Source organism: Petaurus breviceps, unplaced genomic scaffold (genome assembly GCF_028583685.1).
Source record: "Petaurus breviceps papuanus isolate PSGF00001 unplaced genomic scaffold, PetGlider_PUasm1.0 207, whole genome shotgun sequence".
Classification (NCBI taxonomy): Eukaryota; Metazoa; Chordata; class Mammalia; order Diprotodontia; family Petauridae; genus Petaurus; species Petaurus breviceps.
The window spans coordinates 22,209,280-22,228,833 of record NW_027185850.1 but is presented as its reverse complement, the minus strand read 5'-3'; the positions used below and the strand labels follow the sequence as shown (position 1 = coordinate 22,228,833).

Genomic DNA, 19,554 nt, shown 5'->3' with positions numbered 1-19,554 from the left:
GGGCCTCTTGTGAGTCCTTCTTCTGCTGGTTTCTCCCCTTTCCAAGCTGCCGAGGTTCTAGTCCTAAGCACAGGACGCCCGTATGCGACCATCCACAGCTGATAGAAGCTGATTCCCAGCCTGCCATTTACAGCCCTTGAATGGTTGGCTTCCACCAGCCTTTTTAGAATTGTCCCCTTGCTGCCTCTGTGCTCCAGAAGGACTGGTGTGACGACAGCGCCCCTCTCTGTGACGTTTCAGTGTTTTGTTCTGGTGGGGCCAGCAGCTCTTCCAGAGGCTTCCTTTCCTGCCTGTGCCCCTTGGCTCCCCTCCCCCAGTCGTTGGCATGCCCCCAGTAACCTCATGTGTGCTTAGTAGATTCTCTGTGTTATTTGTCTGAGGACACGTGGTGTCGTAGCCCCAGGAGATGGAAGCTCTTTGAGGGCAAGGTGCTGGCTTTGTAACCCCGTGCTGTGCCTGACCCAGGGTCAGTATGTGATAAGTGTTTGCTGTTGAATTGAAGGTGTGGTTAAGGCCCAGGAATGAGCTCAGGTTCCCCAAGCAGGTCGGGCAAGGATTTTTTCTCCTGTTTTCTTGATTCAGAGTTACCCGTGGTCACCCCTGCTGAGGGGGGCAGCATTGAAGCCAGGGCTGGAAGCTTCCATGGGGAAAGAGCATTGGCTCCACGGCCCGAGGACCAGCTCCCATGTCCTGTGACCTTGTGCAGACCCCTCAGTTGTCTGGGCGTCAGGGAGGTCAGGAGGTCGTAAGATGCCATGATTATGCACCCCTGGATCTTGGGGTCCCATCACTTGAAATTTGTCTCCATGCTGTTGGGGAAGAGGAAAATGTAAATGATAATAAGACATGTGACCAAGGGGCGGTCAGGTAGCACAGCAAGTAAGAGCACCGGCTCCAGTGTTGGGATGACCTGGATCAAATCTGGGCTCAGATACTTAGCACCACACCCAGAAATAACTGGCCGTGTAACCTTGAGCAAGTTACTTAACCCCAATTGCTTTAAAAAAAAAAAAAAGACACGTGACCATCTGGGTCTTATCGCCCTCTCCATCCCAGGCCCAGCTCACCATCCTATAGGTACCATGTTGTTTCTGTAACAAGAGGCAGGGTGGCCTGGTAACGTGAGCCGGCCATGGAGCCAAAAGGAAGGCAGCATTCCAAGTTAGGAGGAGTCGGGCTCCTGGGCCTGTTTTTGGCACTGGCTGTGCCCCCTGAGCCTCCGTCTCCCTCTGTGTAAGCCAGGCACGATGCCGGCGTGGTATCTGTCTCCTGAGGATTGGATGAGGTGGGAGGGCGGAAGGCCCTTTGCAGCCCTTCCTGCCTCTCGTCCTTTGTTCCTGCCGTCTCTGCCCTTGGGGAGCCTGTGTCTCCTTGAGCGAGACAGCACACTCACGCCGCACACACTGAGGAGCTTTGCATGTCCCACGTAGGATCTGTGTCACCACCTGACAGGCGCCACGAGCAGAAGGCGCTCAGAATTACTTCTTGTAGCCAGTGTTAGAGGAGCAACAGTTTGCAAGGAATGGATCAGTGACCCAAGACCAGTAGGTGCGTCCGTCGGCCTTTGGCTCGTCCCCAGGCGGTTCACCCTCTAGACTGTTAGACAGGAGGCCTGACTGGCAGAGACTTCCAGGGCTGGGGCAAGGCCATGGAGAATGCCACTGGCTCAGCCACCAAGAGGAGAGAGCGGAAGCGTACCACCAAGGCTGCACTACGTCCATGATGTCATCGCCGCTGGCGTGGGCTGCTGGCGTGGGCTGCTGGCGTGGAGGAAAGTGGTCAGCGCCTCCATGTTTGTCAGGTGCCAGGTGCTGCTGGACAGTCAGTGCAAGGATCCCACTTTGGGCTTGAGGCATGGAGACAGGAGGAACAGAAAAGGCTGTTTGGGCTGGAATGGCTGAGTCAGGAGGGAGTAATGTCGGATGGAACCAGAGGTGTCCCACGGAGTGCAGATGGGACTTCAGCATCCTGCGAGGGCTCCTGTTTGCGGAGGCTGGAAGTTACAGGGCCTCCCCAGTGAGATTCATGATTGAAGAAATGAGAACAGAGGCCAATACTATACCACACTGAGAAAAAAACCCAAATCCTGCCCAGGTGAAAAGGGCCTGGTGGCAGGGCCAAGGCAAGCCTAGGAAGGAGAGGGCGTTGTATTAGCCAGTCAGTCCAGATATTGGGCCCTAAACTGAAGAGGGAGAACAGAGAGAGAGGGTGGTGCTGAGCTGGGGAAGCTTTTCAGCGTGCTTAGTGATCAAAGGCTCTTTACCCCGGGGCCAAAGCATGAGCTTCTCCTGCTGATCCTAGGAGCTTTTGAGTCTTGGGATACCCCATTTTCTGAAGAATGGAAGTTGTAGATGACTCCTAGGTTGGGGGAAGATGAGCAGCCGGCACTATAGATCATAGCTTTTCTAGTCTTTGTTGATACAAGAAGGCTGGAAGAGAATGTTGTTTAGGATATGGGCAGTTGGAAAAGGAGGCTGTGGCCTAGAAGCTTCCGAGAGTGTGGGAGAAGAGTTGCTACTATGGTGCCTCCGAGCCAGAGAGAGGCCCACAGGACAGCTACCTGCTTGTGTGGATCCTCTGGAGAGGGAGCATCCGTGGGACAAGGGGGAGGCGTCTGTGGGTCCTCATCACCTCATGCCAAAGTATAGGAGCACCGGAGAGAAGCCGGGCCATGTGTGAGTGTGAGCTCATGTTCCTGTGTCTGTCCTCCATCATAGCAGAGGCCCTCCCCTGCTGTGTCATGAAGCATTGACCTGAGGGGCGTAGGGACTCTGGGGCACGCATTCTAGGGCTCACTGCTCAGGGCCCTCGGGTGTTCCTGATCTGTGCCCGTGGCCGTGCTTTGGGTCAGGTCAGGATCACTGATTCACTCACCTGTCAGTAAAAGCCCCATCAGTGCAGGTGAAGGCAGATGTCTTTCTAAGGAAAACGTTCCATTTTCCAAATGACTTTTCTCTTTCCCAGAGAGTGGTGGTTGTTGAAGACATCAGAAGATGGAAAGGGGTGTTGGAGCTCCCAGGGCAACCCCAAGAAAATTTAGTCGAAGCTTTACGGGAGTTAAAGAAGAAACTGCCCTCCAAGGATGTGCTGAGGGCCACCAAGATCGGTAGGTGCCTTGGCCCATGGGGTGGCTTGAGTGTGTCCTGCAGCCTCCTCCTTCTGGCCCGTGACAGCCAGGGCCCAAAAGGGCGGCCTCTGCCACCTTCCTGACGTGAAGACACAAAGGGGTTGCTAGCTGCATTGGCGAACTGACCCATTTGCTGGCTGCAGAGGCCATTTAGATGAGAAGCAGAGGAACAAAACTGACTCTTTTATTTCTGCATGGTGTCCAGAATGCCACTGACGTGAAAGGGAGGGTCGTTACACGGTGGAGGTCTGCTGTGGCCGCCACATACACCCCTGTCTGCAAAGCCATCAGTCAATGAAAAACTCTCGGTCCTGGCATTCTAGGCCCTCCCCAATCCCATTCCCATGCCCTGTTCCAGCCTCATGTCAGACTTCCCCATAGCTCACATTCCAGCCAGATGGGGCAGCTTTCTCTGACCATCTTGGGGCCAAGCCCAGAGTGGCCTCCTGACTTCCCCAGGGCCCCTGAGTGAGCCTGCTTTCATTCATGGCTTAGCCCAGGGGCCTTCCCTGCATGCTCCCACGTCTCCCCTTCCCAGGCCAGGAAGGAGGCCTCCTAATCCTCATCTTGCTGGAATGTGAGCTCCTGGAGAACAGGCTGTGGTCCTGTCTTTCTTTAGACTCAGGTAATCATAGAATTTAGAGGCAGCTGGTGGTGTAATGGATAGAGCCTGGAGTCAGGGAGGCCTGAGTTCAAATGTGGCCCCAGGCACTTACTAGCTGTGAGACCCTGGCCAAGTCATCTAGCTTCTGTTTGCCTCAGTTTCCTTAACTGTAAAATGAGGATGAAAATAACAGCACCTGCCTCCTAAAGGCTGTTGTGAGAGTAAAGTGAAATGATGTTTGTCAAGTACTTAGCCTGGTGCCTGGCATAGGGTGGGTACTTAATAAGCTCACCCTCCCTTCCCCCCTCCCTCCCTCTCTCCCTTCCTTCCCCCTTCCTCCCCTCTTCCTTTCTTCCTTCCCTTCCTCCCACCCTTGCTCCCTCCCTTCCTCCCTTCCCTTTTTCCCTCCCTCCCTTCCCTCCTTTCCTCCCTCCCTCCCTTCCCCCCTCCCTTCCTGAATAAACTTTAGAGGTCACTGAGTCCAGACCTTCATTTTCCGGAGCAGAAAACTGAGGCCTGAAGAGGCTCAGGGCTTGGGAAGGCTTCACAGAAAAGGTAGACAAGCAGGGGCCTCTGGAGCGGGTGGGGGAGGATCTAGATGAGCTATGGCCCCAAGACAGCTGGGCTGGGTCTGGGGTCCTGAGGCCAGCCGCCAGACACAAGGAGTTGTATTCAATGGCCACAATTATTGATTCTTTGACTTGAAGACATAGGGAAACTTCAGACAGTCAGTCAACAAGCATTTATTAAATGCCAGCTATGTGCCAGGGACTGTGCTGAGCACTATGGATACAAAGAGAGGTCAAAATACAGTTCCTGCTCACCGTCTAGTGAGGAGACAACACGTCAAGAACTCTGAGGCCAGGATGTTTACAGGATGAATGGGACAAGCTGCAGAGGGAAGGCCTTCACATTGGTGGGGAAGGCTTCTTGTAGAAGACGGGAGTGTAGCTGGGACTTGAAGGAAGTGGGGAGGCAGAAATGAGGAGGGAGGACATTCCTGGCGTGGGGCATGGCCAGAGAAAATGTCTGGAGTCTGGATGAGGGTCATGTGTAAGGAATTGAGAGGGGCAGGTCACTGGAAAGGGTCAGGGAGAGTAAGGCGTGGGAAGACTGGAGATGTAGGAGGGGGCTGGGTTAAAAAGGGCTTTAAAAGCCAGGCAGAGCATTTCGTATTCTCTCCTGGAGGGTAGAGGCAGTTGCTGAAATGGATTGAGTGGGGAGGGGATTTGTGAAGTGGTCAGACCCGTGTCTGAAGAAGATGGGTTTGACAGCTCAGCAGAGGGCGGCCTAGAGTGGGAGACTGGAGGCCTGCAGATCCCCAGCAGGTTATTGTAGTGGTCGAGGCCTGAGGGGCTGAGGGCCCGCCCCAGGGGTGGCAGTGCCAGAGGGGAGAAGGGGGAGTATGGGAGAGATGCTGCCAAGGCATTGGCAACAGCTTAGATGCTGGGAGGTGAGAGGGGAGGGGTCCAGGGTGACGCCTGAGGCCCTGGGAGGGTGGTGTCTTTGGAAGGGGAGAGGGTTTGGGGGGAAGATAATGAGTTCAGTTTTGGAAATGTCTAGGGGACATCCAGTTGAGATGTCCAGGAGATGGTAGGTCAGCAGAGAGACTAGGTCTGGGTAAGTAGATCTGAAAGTCCTCAGTGGGCCTAGGAAAAGTTGTCTCTACTCCCTTCCTTTCTCAGCTCCATGCAGGCTGACTTCTGGCCCCATTGCTATCAAAGACTGTTTTCTCTACTTACTGGGATCTCCTGATGGCCAGATCTAGTGGCTCTTTCTCAGCCTCCACAACCTCTCTGGAGGATCGTGGGGCAGTCATGCCAGCTTTTTGAGACTGTTTCCTGAGGACGCCACTGGCCCTGCCTTCTTCCTTGGGGTATTAGGACTCTTTGTTTGGGGAATGAGCCACCTCCTCCTTCACAGCTGGTCCAACCTGATTCTGAACAGGGACTGTCTCCCCTGTACCCCCAGCCCTACAGGTAATTCTGGATAGAATCTGTTCTACTTTGGGTTAATGTTAATTGTCAGGAAATTTTCCTTTATATCAAACTTAAATCGACTCTGCAACTTTTGCCCCCTTTTATGGTGTCTTCCCTTGGGTCCAGGCAGGGAAAATCTTTTTCTCTCATATGCCATCTTTTCAAATTTTTGAACCCAGCTCCCATCCTCTTTCCCCTCCACCTTTTCTCTTTTGCCCAGTCCTAGCGGGCCATTGTCTTGAGCCTCCTCACCTCCTTGGCCTCCCTGTCTTCCCCAAAACATGGCTCTCTCTTCTTGCTGAAGCCAGTTTCCTCCTGACCAAAGTGGAAGTGGTCTGGACCTGCCTGAGCCCCCTTTGGCTGCCCTCTGACCCTGATGCCTCGCCCTCAGCTGGGTATCCCAGCAGCCTGTGTTAATTATTCTCCCTGGTGGTGTCAGAAGAGGGCCAGTTGTGCCTGTGAGTAGGAGGGGCTCAGGAATGGTTGAGCTGAGTTGGCATGGCCTGTTGGAAAGAGCATTTGGATTTGAAGCCAGGAGTTCTGAGTTTGGGTACTGCTCTGAAACTACAGGCTTGTGACCCTGGGCACGCCCCTCTCTCTGGGCCTTGATTTCCCCCTCTGTAAAACGAGGGGCACTGAACTTGGTGGTCCCCAGTGGCCCTCTGGCCTCTGCAGCACCTCCCAGCAGTGATCTTCTGCCCCCCGGCGCAGGGCCCAGCTCACAGGTAGGTACTTAGGGCTGCCTGTGTTGTTATTTTGATACTCAGTTGCTTGACTTATGGATTTGATTGAAACATCTTGGTCTCTTCTGGCCCTCTTGTTTGGGAGTGTCCAGCCAAGGTGCTGGGCTGCCCGCCCCACGTGGGCTCTGCACAGAGGTTAAGGAATCGCTCCTCTCTAGTAGAAACCAATCCGAGAAAAATGGTTCTGAAGACACCCAGGACCTTCCCCTGGGGTGGGCCAGAGAGAGACTGGCCTCTGCCGTCGTCCTGCGTTGTGGCCACCAGGGGGCAGTCAGCCTCCACAGGTGAAGGCAGGGGCTGGCTGGGCCCAGGGGAGGGGGCGCCCCCAGGATTCATGTCGGGGTGCACAGAGCTGTACTGAGTGAAAGCATCATATCTCAGAGAGGAGCAGGGCCGCCTGTTGGCCACCTAAGATAATTTCTTAAAAATCATTTTGCGTAGTTCTGCAATGTGATTTTGAACGGATGTGGGTGTGTCTGATGGTCTGGGAATTCAGTTCAAAGAAAAGAAGGGAGACCCCAGTGTGTAGCCTGGACTCAGGGCACTCGGAAAGCTGCCCACCTGGGCAGGACCTTGGCCTTGACTCAGACCTTCCTTGGGCCATGCTGATGTTGGCTTGCAGCTGAAGTCTTAGGGCTTGGAGGAATCAGGGGCTTCTGGGTTCTGTTAGCACAGTTATGGGCTGGAGACATTTGTGGGATAATTGCCTGCAGGTATTCATAGCAAAGGACCCTCCCCCCACCTTCTAGCTCTGTGCCTAGCCCTGGCCTACCGGCTGTAGGAAAGAGCAGACTCCTGGGCTTGGTCCTGGGAATGAGGTAGAGGTGGGAATGTGGCCAGGTGAGAGGGCTGGACAGCTCATAGAGACTTCAGGCCTTCCTGGCGCCTCTGTCCTGTTTAGATCCTAACCAGGGCGTCTTGGCCTCTGGTCCCTGGGCTCCCTCTTTTCCTTACTTTTTCTGGGAACATCCTAGGTCCTGGCTTCAGAAATCTGTGTCTCTGCTCCTAACGACCTTTCCTGCTGCTGGCCCTGGCTTCAGCATGCTTTCCCCACCTCACTCCTCCTCGCCCACACAGGTGGGCTTACCAGAGGGCATATACATATCCAGAAATAAGATGTCAGTGGAAGGGGATTTAATATGCCCCTAGCCCCAGCTTGGCCCAAGTATCTGCTCTTGTGTGGTTCCCAGATGAAGATGAGGTCTCCCCAGCTGAACAGAGCCCCTCCAAGCTTCTTTTTGTAACCACATGGAGCTCCTCTTCTTAGTCCACAATCCCAGGTCTCCTCTTGGCTGATCAGAAAGCCTCCTGGTCACATGGTAGGTTTTTGGTATTGCTGTCCATATGGCTGAGGGTAGAATTACAGAGAGGCAGGTTTCTATTAGCTTCCACCAATGGTCTGGGCTGCATCAGGAGGGAGGGAGGGAGCTCCCCCTTCCTGGAGGGTTTCCTGAAAGCTGGGATGGCCCCTTCTCCACTGTGTCCTGTGTGGGGGTGGGGTGGGCCTGGAGCCTCTGAGGTCCCTGCAACTTTGTCATTCTGAGTCTTCCCCCACGACTCTCTGGCCCCCCATCGAAGGAGGGCAGCGTCCACCTAAGAAAAGTCAGACATTGCCGTTTACAGGTTAGTTTTCAAAGACAATCCTCTTCGCCATAACAGGTCACTTTCTTCTGTTGGGGTCTTCCTTTCCTCCTGTTTCGTAGAGAGATCTTGTCATCTCAGGTTCACACCCACTTCTGACACTTGCTAGCTCTGCAGCTACAGGCCTGTCCCTCAGCCTATGTGGGCTGTGAAATGAGGACAGTCCTGTCTGTCATGTCAGCCTCGAAGGGTTTAGGGGAGACTCAGATCATCCATCCAGCTCTTTGAAAGTCTTACAGTGATGCTGCCCCTGGGCCCTTCTGGCCAATGTATTGATGACTCCCCTAGCTTTAGGAAAAGCCAGCCAGCCAGCAGTGGAATCCAGATGTCCATCGTTCAAGTTTTCAGGGATGCTGAGAGGTGACACCTGGGTAGGTGCAGGGACAGGTGGCCACGATGTGCCTCGGGCCTCTTCTGCTGAGATTCTGTGGTATTCTCCTAGACAGTAAGCCCTCTGAGGACAGGGCCAGCCATGTTTCCTTCTTGGTCTCCCCATAGAACTGAGAGTGCTCTGCGCAGATGTGGCCGATAAATGAATGGGAATGGAGCCGTCGGTTGAGTCTGCCCACCCCTTCAAATTCCTCACTTGTGAAATGGGGATAAGACCTGCCCAGCTCTGTCTCCCAGGACTGTCCTTTGTGAACCTTGAGGCCATTGTTACCGTTATTTTCACGTGTGATCTGTGTAGTACGGCAGCACATCCTGTTGTAAGCCCCAGGAATGTCCGGAGTGAAGGTCATCCCCATTTTTACCTTCCTGAGCCAAGCACAGAGCTTTACACAGAGTGGCTGCTTGGGAGGCCCTCGCACCTCGCTTGTGGGGGGCCCTCAGCCCTGGGCTGAAGGGAGGTGAATCCTAGAGATTTAGTGAGGAGGTGTTGTTCTCTGTTTTCAAAGAGGACTGATGACATCACAGGTCACGTTGATGGTGTCACAGGTGACGTCATGGGGGGACTTCTTGGTTTTTGCTTGAATTGGATTGAAGAGGGAGGCAGGGCTGTCCCTCTCTCTTCCTGAGTCGTGGAAGTCAGTGGCTGCATGAAAGTCAGGACTCCTGGTAGTGGCCTGGGGTGTAGCCAGTGCCCTTGGCATCTTCCATGGGTGACCAAGCTCCAAGCACTCCCCAGCACCCAATTCAGCCGCCTTTGTGGCCATTGGAGCAAATTGTCCTTATCCTTCTGTTCTGCCGGGGGCGGGGGGGTGGGTTTGCATGTGTGGGGTGCAGATCCCCTGCTCACTGGTGGGTCACCCTGGTTCAGCCCGTCTGCTGAGCCGGTTTGCCAGGGTGTGGCTGCTGCCTTGGCTGCAGCTTGTCAAAGGTGTGGGTGACAGTTGGGTGAATGGAGTGGCTCTCCCAGGTGGCAGGGCAGCCCTTACCCCAGAGGTGAGCTCTGCCCTGCCCTCCCCCCCCCCACATCCAATGAGGAGGCACAGAAAGGGGTGGTGAAGGAGAGGGAGGAAAATCAGACGGCTCCAGGCTTCAGAGCAGAGTGACTGGAAGAATGGTGATGCCCCTTGGAGAAATGGGGAAATGAGAGAGGAAGCATTGACTGAGGGCAACGCAACCAGGGGGCACCATGTGCACAGCAAGTTCAAATCTGGCCCTAGATGCTTACAAGCTGTGTGACCCTGGGCAAGTCACTTAACCCGGTCTGCCTTGGTTTCCTCATCTGTCAAACCGCTCCAGGACTTTTGCCCAGAAAACCCCACATGGGGTCACGGAGAGTCTGAAGATGAACTGAACAGCAGGGCTCCCTCTCCAGGTTCAGGGATGCAGAGAATGAGTTTCCTTTCCTGGTTCCTCTTGTGGCCCTGCCGAGCTGGGCAGGGAGGCTTGGCAGACTTGTCACGACAGTTCAGTGAGCATTTATTAAGCTCCCGCTGTGTGCCAGGCACTGTCCCACGTGCTAAGGATGCAGAGGGAGGCAAAGAGAGTTGTTGCTTCAAGGAACTGCCAGTCTAGTGGGGGAGAGGATGCACCCAGACGTAAGTGGGAGTGAGCGGCGGACGGAATGAGCAGAGGGAAGGATCTGAGCCGAAGAGGAGCCAGGCAAGGCTTCTTGCAAAGCTGAGACCCGAGGGAAGCCAGATGAGGAGGGAGGACAGCCAGAGTAAAAGCCCGGTGACTGGAGAGGCAGGGTCTGGTGAGGACCTCCCAGGAGGCCGCAGTCATGGATCCAAGAGTGTGTCAAGGGGAGCGAAAGGTCATACTGTGGAGCAAGGGGGGCCTGGAGGCCAGGCAGAGGATTGTCTGTCTGATTCTGGAGGCAGGAGGGGGCCCGCTGGAGGTGATGGAGCAAGAGAGTGCCTTAGTCCTTCCCTCACAGTCACTCCGGGGGGTAGAGGCCACACAGCCAGGCCACACTGGGGCTGCTCTCTGCAGCGTCCCTGTGGCCCCCGCACGTCCATCCGGGAGGTTCTCTGTGCAGATTGTCCATGACCATTTCTCCCTTTGAGTTCTCATTCCTGTAACAGGCAAAGGACATGATGGAGTCTCACGCTTTGCTGCTCCCTCCCCAGGTCTCAGGCAGCTCAGCAGGGGCACTGGGAGCCCCTCCAGGGGCAGAGAGAGGGGCTGGGCAGCTGTGTGTAGGCTGGTGTTTGCCTGTGGTCTCCGAGGTGCTTGGAGCAGTGACCCAGGCTGCAGTGATGAGGGTTTGGAGGCTTCGCAGGCTCCGGGCTCCTCCTTCCTCCCACCTCTTCATGGTGTTACTCTTTTATTTGAAGCTTTTCCCAGAACTTGGAAGCTGTCCATGGTCGACCACCAAGCTGAAGCAGAGCTTGGGGTGAGAGAGTGGGAGGGGCCCTGCCCCCGGCCCAGCCTGGCCCTCAGGTCATTAGAAGCCTCTTCATTCTAGCCTTCAGAGTTAAGGAATGCATTCACTCAGCCCCAGACACCTTCATCTGCAGGGGATCTTCAGGTCGTCTCTGCCAGCCTGCAGACAGCTTGGACAGCTGCTGCCCAGCTCAGAGAGCCCCAGAGCCCCAGGCCTTGAGGAGGCCTCAGAGAACCTTGAGTGCCAGGTTATGCGCCCCCCCCCCCCCCCCCCCCCCCCGCTGCAGCCTCTCTCACAGCTGGTGGGGAGAGAGCTGCCTCCCCCACCCCAGGTGAGCTGCCCCACCTTGGATGCTTCCACCCTAAGGAAGTGTTCCCAGCTTCCATCCGTTATCCCTGGCAGACTTTGTACACTCGCAGAAAGTGCCGTGCTTGGCTGGACTGGGGGAGCCCCCAAGTCTGCTCTTATCCGCTAAACGCCCTTTGTTCCTTCTTCTCCGCTAGGGGAGGAGGGGGAGTAGAGCAGGGAGACTGGATCCAGGATGGGCCCAGGCTCAGACCTTGCCTCTGCCTCTTACTGCCTGAGGGACTTTGGGGGAGCCCTTCATGCTGCTCAGACTCAGTAAGACGGGGGTTGGGTTGGACAAGCGGTGTCTGAGGTCTTGTCCAGCTCTGCCTCTGTGATCCTCAGGCTGGTCTCAGCGGCCTCCAGAGGCTGTGCTGCTGTTGGCACTTGGCTCCTCGGTGTCCCTCCTGTCTTGGGGAGCAGTGCCCCCCCCAGGCTGGCCCTCGCTCTCTGCCTCGCGGTGCCACCAAGGGCTTTGCGGCATCACGCAGCAGGTGCCCATGTCTGCTAAAATCCCAACATCTTTTTAAGTAGAATCTTTATTTGTCAATCAGTAAGTGTTTTAGTCTCCCTCCCATTTTTTCCTTCCCTAAAAACAAAGCAACGCAAAAGAAGAAAACAAAAACCCTTGTCATCAACATGCCAAGTCAGCAAAAAGAGTGGTGCCAGTGGACGCGCTTGAGCAGGACGGTCCATCCCTTCTCTGGAAGGAGACAGAGTTCTTCCTCCTCAGGCCCCGGCCTCAGGCAGAGCTGTTGGCTTATTTTGTTGTACAGGTGATTTCAGCCAGGTCCGACTCTCCGTGACTCCATTTGGAGTTTGCATGGCAGAGACACTGGAGTGGTTGGCCATTTCTGGCCATTTCCTTCTCCAACTCGTTTTACAGATGAGGAAACTGAGGCACACAGTGAAGTGACATGCCCAGGGTCACACAGCTTGTTAGTGTCTGAGGCTGGACTTGAACTCAGATCTTCCTGATTCCAGGCTGAGCGCTGTGAGCGCTGTGCCATCCAGCTGTTTTTTTTTTTTATTACGATGTTGTTATGGTATAAATTGTTCTAAACTCACCTCCCGCTGCGTCAGCTCACATGGATCTTCCCAGGTTTTTCTGAAGCCGTCCCTTTCATCATTTAGTCTGGCACAGCAGGATTGCATCACATCCGTTACCATAGTTTGTTCACCCATTTTCCAGGTAATGAGTTCTTCCCTTTCCCCTCATCTTAATATAGACTCTTGTCTAGGTTGGAGAACTGGCCTCAGAATCAGTAGGATCTGAGTTTGAGTGCTGCCTCTGACACATGCTGGCTATGTGACTGACTCTGGACAAGTCAGTTTCTCAGTGTCCAAGTTACAGCTTCTCACAAGCCTCTAAGATGCACCATAGCTGCAGCTCAGCATTGGTAGAGGACATTTCCTACACTGATGAAATCACAGGTTCTCACTCCTTACTCTCAAGGAAAATTTCCCCTTTGATCCACATTGGCCCATTCTTTTTTTGCTTTTTGGAGGTGTGAGAGTAGGCAGTTGGGGTTAAGTGACTTGCCCAAGGTCACACAGCAAGTTTTTGTGTTAAGTTTCTGAGGTTGGATTTGAACACAGGTCCTCCTGACTCCAGGGCCAGTGCTCTATTCACTGCCCCATCTAGCCACCCCATACAGAGTTTATTATTCATCTTTTTCAATCTCCACATGACACAAGTATTGAATGACAACGAGTCAAAAGGAGCACTCCAGCCTTCGCAGGACCAAGCAGCAACAGACAGGCACCTGAGGGGATAAGCAGGCAGGGACACATTACAAGCAGAGGCTGCCAAGGAGAAACAAAGGCTTTTTGATTGTCTGGCTGAGGAAACCACGGTCGTGCCTGGAGAACACAAGGAAAGACCCCAGCATCCTGGGAGGACACCTGTGGCAAACTTACAGAGACAAGGACAAGTCACCCAAGGGGCAAAGATGGACAGGCCTCCAGCCGCACTGCTGGAGGGAGTGCCCCATCAACGAGAGCACAGAGCCATCCAAACACCCGAATAATCCTTGGTACAACACGATGGCACGTGCTGGGGCTGGGGGACCCAGCTGATTCTCGGGCCTCATTGTGCTTACAGAAAGCAGACCCAGACAAGCTCCTGCAAGGAGGAAAAGAGTAATGCCCTGGCTGGGTGCACCTAGGTGTGAGGCCTCCTGACTCCAGGGCCAGTGCTCTCTGCACTGCGTGGCCCATTGTTCTTGCTGTCGAGAGAGGCTGCTCTCCAGGACTTGGGCTTCCCTTATTGCCCCTCATTCCTGCTCTGTGATGGTCCTGCCTCCTTTTCTGGGCCTGTGTTTCGAAGATGGGAGATCACGGCCAATGCTTCATTTTATAGATGAGGGAAGAGAGACGGGCCCAGCTGCAGCGTGCTCCCAATGCTTTCTTGTGCACTGCTTGTGTCTGATGGATCACGGACTGCAGGCTGCCTGTGCTCACAGTGCATCTCCTCACTGCTCCCTGGGGTGCCAGAGATCCCCGTGTTCCTTGCCTTCTAGAAGGGCAGCTCTCCTGGCAGCCTTCGGCTTCTCCCTTGTTAGGTCAGGTTCACTTTGGTGTTGACACCTGGGCTGTGAAAGGGCCCCATGGACATGTCTCTCAAGGTTAGAAAGACTTTCCACAAAGGCTTGAAATGCGATATCTGGGGATGATATAGGATGTCTGCACTCTCTCCTCAGTTCCCAGGATTAGTCCCCGGAGAGGGGCTGCTCGGGTCCACCCAGACAAGAAGCACAGAGCCCCCCACTCTTTTTTGCAAAGAATATCTGCATATTTATTTCAAAGCTATAGCAAGAACCATCACATGGATAGTCTTCTGCCTCCTGGAGGCATCGTCCTCCCATGCACTGCTGCCGTCACTGGGGAGGGGAAGAGGATTAGGTTCCGAGAGCACTGGCTTCACCAAGTTCTGGGCTTGCTTCCCAGCACCCTGGCTCCTCAGGACTTCCCTGCTGAATTAGCAGCAGCATCTGCCCTGGAATCCTGGCTCCAACGTCTCTGTGACTTGAACTCCTGGGTCCGGGGACTCTATGGCCTGCCCCTAGAACTGAAAAAGACCCATGAAGCAGTGCAGAAGCCCACAGCCTGATTTTCAGGGCTGCAGAGTCTCAACAGGGACCTTCCTCCTCCCCAGTGCAGTGCCTAGGATCCATGGTGTGGGTCCTTCACTCCGGGATGCAGCTGGGAAAGAGGCCCAGGTTCTCTGCTTTCAGACAGGGTGCTTCTCTTTGGTAGATCAGGAGATCGGTCTGTGGCTATAAAAATGTGCTTGTGATCTTTCCAGTAAGGGTGGGTGTCAAGGGAGGAACGGAATGAATCTGGAATCCAAAGTTTTAAAATCAAATGTTTAAAAAATATGTGCATATATGCTATTATTAATACTATTTTACATGTAATTGGGAAATAAGATACACAGGCACTGGGGCATAGAGATCTACCGTGCCTTACTGGAAAAGTCAAAGAGAGGATGGGAGAAGATATGGGAGAGAGCAGATTGGAGGAGGGGATATCCCGTGGGACTGCTATTTTGGGGCAGTGGGTGGGGGAAAAACGGGGAGAAAATGTGTAACTCAAAATTTGATGGAAATGAATGATGTAAATCAGAAGCTAATAAAGCATTTGAAAAATGAAAAAAAAGATGTGCTTGTGGAATTGTCCAAGAAATGTTTAAGCCCACTGGCCCTTTCACTCTTGCTCTTGTCTCACTCCGTAGAGTGGGGATGACTCTCTGTAAAATGGGTCCACAGTGATTTGTGTCCACACCTACAAGATGGTGGTCTAGATGGTGGCCAAGTGGTTTCTTCCGCCTCTGACATTCTGTGATCATGTAGAAAGCAGGTGCTGAAGTTGACCTGATTGGGGGTTTGACAGAGGAAAACAGAAAGGGCCTGTTTCTTGGATGTCTGTCATTTTCTTCTAGGTCACACCGTGAACAAGATGCGCAAACATTCAGATGGAGAGGTGGCTGATCTTGCCAATGAAGTTTACACTGAGTGGAAGACGTTCATTGAGAAGCATTCCAATAAGCCCTCCATCGAAGTCCGCAGCGACCCCCAAACAGAGACGTTCAGGAGAAATGCCCACAAGTTACTGTCTGAAGCGTTGGAACTGGAGGTAAGGCTCTTGTCCTCAGGGCCCAGCCAGGCACAGGGAGTGGTGCCAAGGGGCATCTCTGCTCCTGGGTTCTTGCTTGATGGAGCTGGGTCTTGACTTTGGGATTTGCAGGCAGTTTCATAAATTTGTAGGCAAGACCCTGAAACAGACCTTGAGGAAAGGCTCAGATACCAAATACAGAATCGTTTACTGTTCCTCAGTTGTGTTCTGCAGATGCCAGGTGGTCTGTGCAATAGAGATTGGGGCTCTGGGAGAATATTCCAATGATAATGATACTTGTGGGGAGGTGCCATATCATGAGGTGCTGCAATTTGGGGTATGAAAATAGACTTAAGATTCTGTAAATTTTACCTTGGTCCCAAGGAGATTCCATCCTGCTGTCTAAGACCACTTTAACCAACATTTAGGGGTCCCATCAATAATATTTCATGCCCACAGGTGTTCCATGGGCCAATTAATTCTGGAAATACTGAATTAGACATTAGTTCTCTAATAGAGAGGGGAGATCACGTCCAAGTAGAAGCCACTTGGGCCAAACTAACATGCATCCATGGCTTCATAAGGCATACAGCAGGTTAAGGACCCAGTAGCTAGCACAGTGTAGCATGATGCGGGTGTGAAGATGATGATTGGGGGCACATGTGGTAGAAGGAAGCCTGTTTGTTCATTATTTTACTTCAGGAAGCCTGAATTCCCTGAGTGTCCTGGAAGAGATGTTTTAATGCCTCTGATTCTTCCTCTTCTGCCAGAGGAAATCCCTGGATCTGGAATCAAGGGCCTGGGGCCTGGGGCTTGGCTTTGCTGCTGCCCCTTCCTGTGGAACAGGGCAAGGCCCTCCTTACCCTTTGGTAAGAGCAATGTGGAAGGAGGGGGCCTCCTTTCCTGCCTTGGAGTCTGTGAGGTTCCCCTCAGTGGCAGGCAGTGGTGTTTCTTCAGAGGGCAGCAGTGGCATGATTGAGAGAGATCTGGGCCCTTCCCAGAGCTTCCAGCTCAGCCCCTCGAGCGCAGCCTCGGTGACCTTGAGCCCCTCTTAACGTGAGGCTTGGGAAGCTCCTTCCATGGTTCTCTTGAGTCCTCAATATGACCCAAGTGTTCCACAGGATATCTTTTTTAATAGGGACACATGTAGAAGGAAGACAGAATAACTTGGAGGCCTGGTGTCTGTCTAATTTTCTGGGGTATCGATTAGCTGACAAGACTTGTTTGGTATTTTAAACAAAGTGTATTTTTGCAATAAATCAAAATTGATTAGAGAAATGTACAGTAGGGGTGAATAATATATAGTTAATGTGGTGGTAAATATCAGCTCCCTGTGGTATCTTTTTAAGTAAATTATTATAACGAAGCCTTGCTGTAAGGATTAATGAGCAGTTTGCCTGCTATATTAAACTCTATAATAATTATCCTTTTAGTTTATCCATTAATTATCCTTTAAATGGCACATCAAGTGCTCGGCACTCAAGTGTTACAAAGCAAAGTTAAAAAAGTGATATATTCGTTCACACTTTCCAGTTTAATCAGGGAAAAAGATGATATTCAGCAGAACTGAATGGGTTAGTTTCCAAAGCACAAATTAAAAAAAAATTAAAAGTCTGAATCTGAGGCTAATCCTTGATGTGAAGAAAAACAGACTCAATCTGTTTCCCCTGCCTAAAGAGCGTCTGATTGTCTTTTCATCAGTTTCATATGTCACGGAATACAGACACAAACACTTTTGTGTGGCGCTAACCAGCCCAAACCATCTATTCTCATCTGCAGCGTTTCTACACTGACGGGAGTCAGTGGGCCTCGGATGGGAGCCAGTGTGGGATCCATTTGAATCAGAGGCCAAATCTCCATAAAGGTCATGAATCAGGCAGGAGTCCCCCTCCCCATCGGCCTCCGCATCAGCCCGGATGGGCTCTCAGCCAGGGCTGCAGAGCCTTCCTCTCCCGGTGTGGTCCAGTCTTCTCACAGCTGCTGTTTCTTGGTGTCCTGAGGAGGTCTCTCTGTCACCCATCTCTGCAGATCCTGTTGCTGTGATTGCCACAGGCTAATATGCATGTGACCAAAAAAGTACATCCCTTATTGATATAGACTTGTTCCTTTTCCATGTCGGTGGCTGCTTCCTTGTTCTCAGAATTGTGGAAGAGATGAATAGAAAACCCGTCTTCACGGCCCTGGCTTTCTCTTTCTTTATTTTCTCTTTTTTATTCTCTTGCATCTATCAGATCTTTCCTCATATGAAAGTCTCCTGCCGGGTCATTCTCTTACTTCCCCTTCCTCATTACCCACTCGCCTTCCCACCTCGCTCCTATGATCATTTAAAAAAAACCAAGCATGGTTCTAAAAGTGAGCCTGTACCGTGGCGGGGCTGGTTAGCGAATGTGCTAATGAGACCCGGGTCAGAGGCGCAGTCCCCACGTGGGCCTGCCAGCGCTGCTTTGTTCCGAAGCCACACACTACCCCCTTAACGTTGACCGGCCTCCTCATAAACACGTTCCACTGGTCACAATGGGAAATCTGCTTTGGAAGAAGCTGGCATTTGAGGGTCCCTTAGGAGAGAGGCTGCCCGCAGAGGCGGGCACTTAAGTAACCATCTGCTGCAGGCCTCTCATCTCACCTCCTCTGCCTCTTCTCTCCCTACCTCCTATTTACTATAGGTTCTTTGAAGGCAGAGACTTTTTTGTCTTTGGGGCCCATAGTAGTTGCTTAATGAATGGTTGTTGAATTGAATTGAATGCAGACCTGGGCTCTCAGCAGTGGCTTTCCTGAGGTCTCAGGCCTCACACCTAGGCACACCCAGCCAGGGCACTACTCTTTTCCTCCTTGCAGGAGCTTGTCTGGGTCTGCTTTCTGTAAGCACAATGAGGCCCGAGAATCAGCTGGGTCCCCCAGGCCCAGCATGTGCCATCTTGGTGTAGCAAGGATTATTCGGGTGTTTGGACGGCTCTGTGCTCTCGTTGATGGGGCACTCCCTCCAGCAGTGTGGCTGGAGGCCTGTCCATCTTTGCCCCTTGGGTGACTTGTCCTTGTCTCTACGTTTGCCACAGGTATCCTCCCAGGATGCCGGGGTCTTTCCTTGTGTTCTCCAGGCACGACTGTGGTTTCCTCAGCCAGACAATCAAAAAGCCTTTGTTTCTTCTTGGCAGTCTCTGCTTGTAATGTGTCCCTGCCTGCTCATCCCCTCAGGTGCCTGTCTGTTGCTGCTTGGTCCTGCGAAGGCTGGAGTGCTCCTTCTGACTGGTTGTCATTCAATACTTGTGTCATGTGGAGACTGAAAAAGATGACCTTTGTTCAGGGAGCTGCTAGGGGCACAGAGCCAAGTACTGCAGTGGGGAATGAGAGTTGGAGGCTGAGGCCTGGGTTCAAGTCCTGGATTCTGCGTGACATTGGGCACATCATGGAGTTTCCTTGGGTCTCAGTTCTTCATCTGTAACATGAGCAGGTGGACAGTAAGCATTCTTTGACCTACAGGTTTAGCCTTGAGTGGATAGTTCATGTTTTTGTTTTGTTTTTGCTTTTTGGAGCGGGGAGGGCAGGGCAATTGGGGTTACGTGACTTGTCCAAGGTCACACAGCTTGTTAAGTGGCTGAGGCCGGATTTGAACTCAGGTCCTCCTGACTCCAGGTTCGGGGCTCTATTCATTGTGCCACCTAGCCGCCCCTCGAGTGGATAGTTCAGCTAAACTCTTGTGGGTGGTGTTTGGTCTCTTCCAATGTGGAACTGATGAGCTTGATGTGGTCAGCACAGTGCGAGCCCCCATGACGTGTACCTCCTGGCTTACGGTCATCAGGCTTTGTTTCATTTCTTGACTACACGTTGGTATGTGAGTTATCCCATGTTTCATGGACGTGTAGTTTTCCAACAAGAAGGGATGTGAGAGGCCGTCCTGTCTGACTCCCTCATTGTGTATGTGAGGAAACTGAGGCACAGCAGAGAGCTGCCTGCATAGGAGTTAATGGCCAAGCTGGGCATAGAGACCCAAGTCTCCTCCTTGTTATGTCATTGTACTGCACCCCCCCACCCCCCCCACACACTACACACACCTCATACCACACACACACCATATACCACACACACCACATACCACACCCCACACACACCACATACCACACACACACCACATACCACACACATACACCACATACCATACCCCACACACACCATATACCACACACACACACCACATACCACACTCCCCACACACCACATACCACACA

The 19,554-nt window shown here is 52.8% G+C and overlaps 1 protein-coding gene across 3 annotated transcripts in view; it reads left to right on the top strand.

The window, feature by feature from the left end:
• Positions 1-19,554, top strand: part of LOC138164959 (transcription elongation factor A N-terminal and central domain-containing protein 2-like) — a 31,431-nt gene that overhangs the window by 4,290 nt on the left and 7,587 nt on the right. For all 3 annotated transcript variants that reach the window (XM_069092956.1, XM_069092955.1, XM_069092957.1), the window contains exons 3-4: positions 2,965-3,106; positions 15,159-15,352. In XM_069092956.1, the coding sequence (XP_068949057.1) occupies positions 2,965-3,106; positions 15,159-15,352 (336 nt within the window). The remainder of the gene's footprint in view (positions 1-2,964; positions 3,107-15,158; positions 15,353-19,554) is intronic.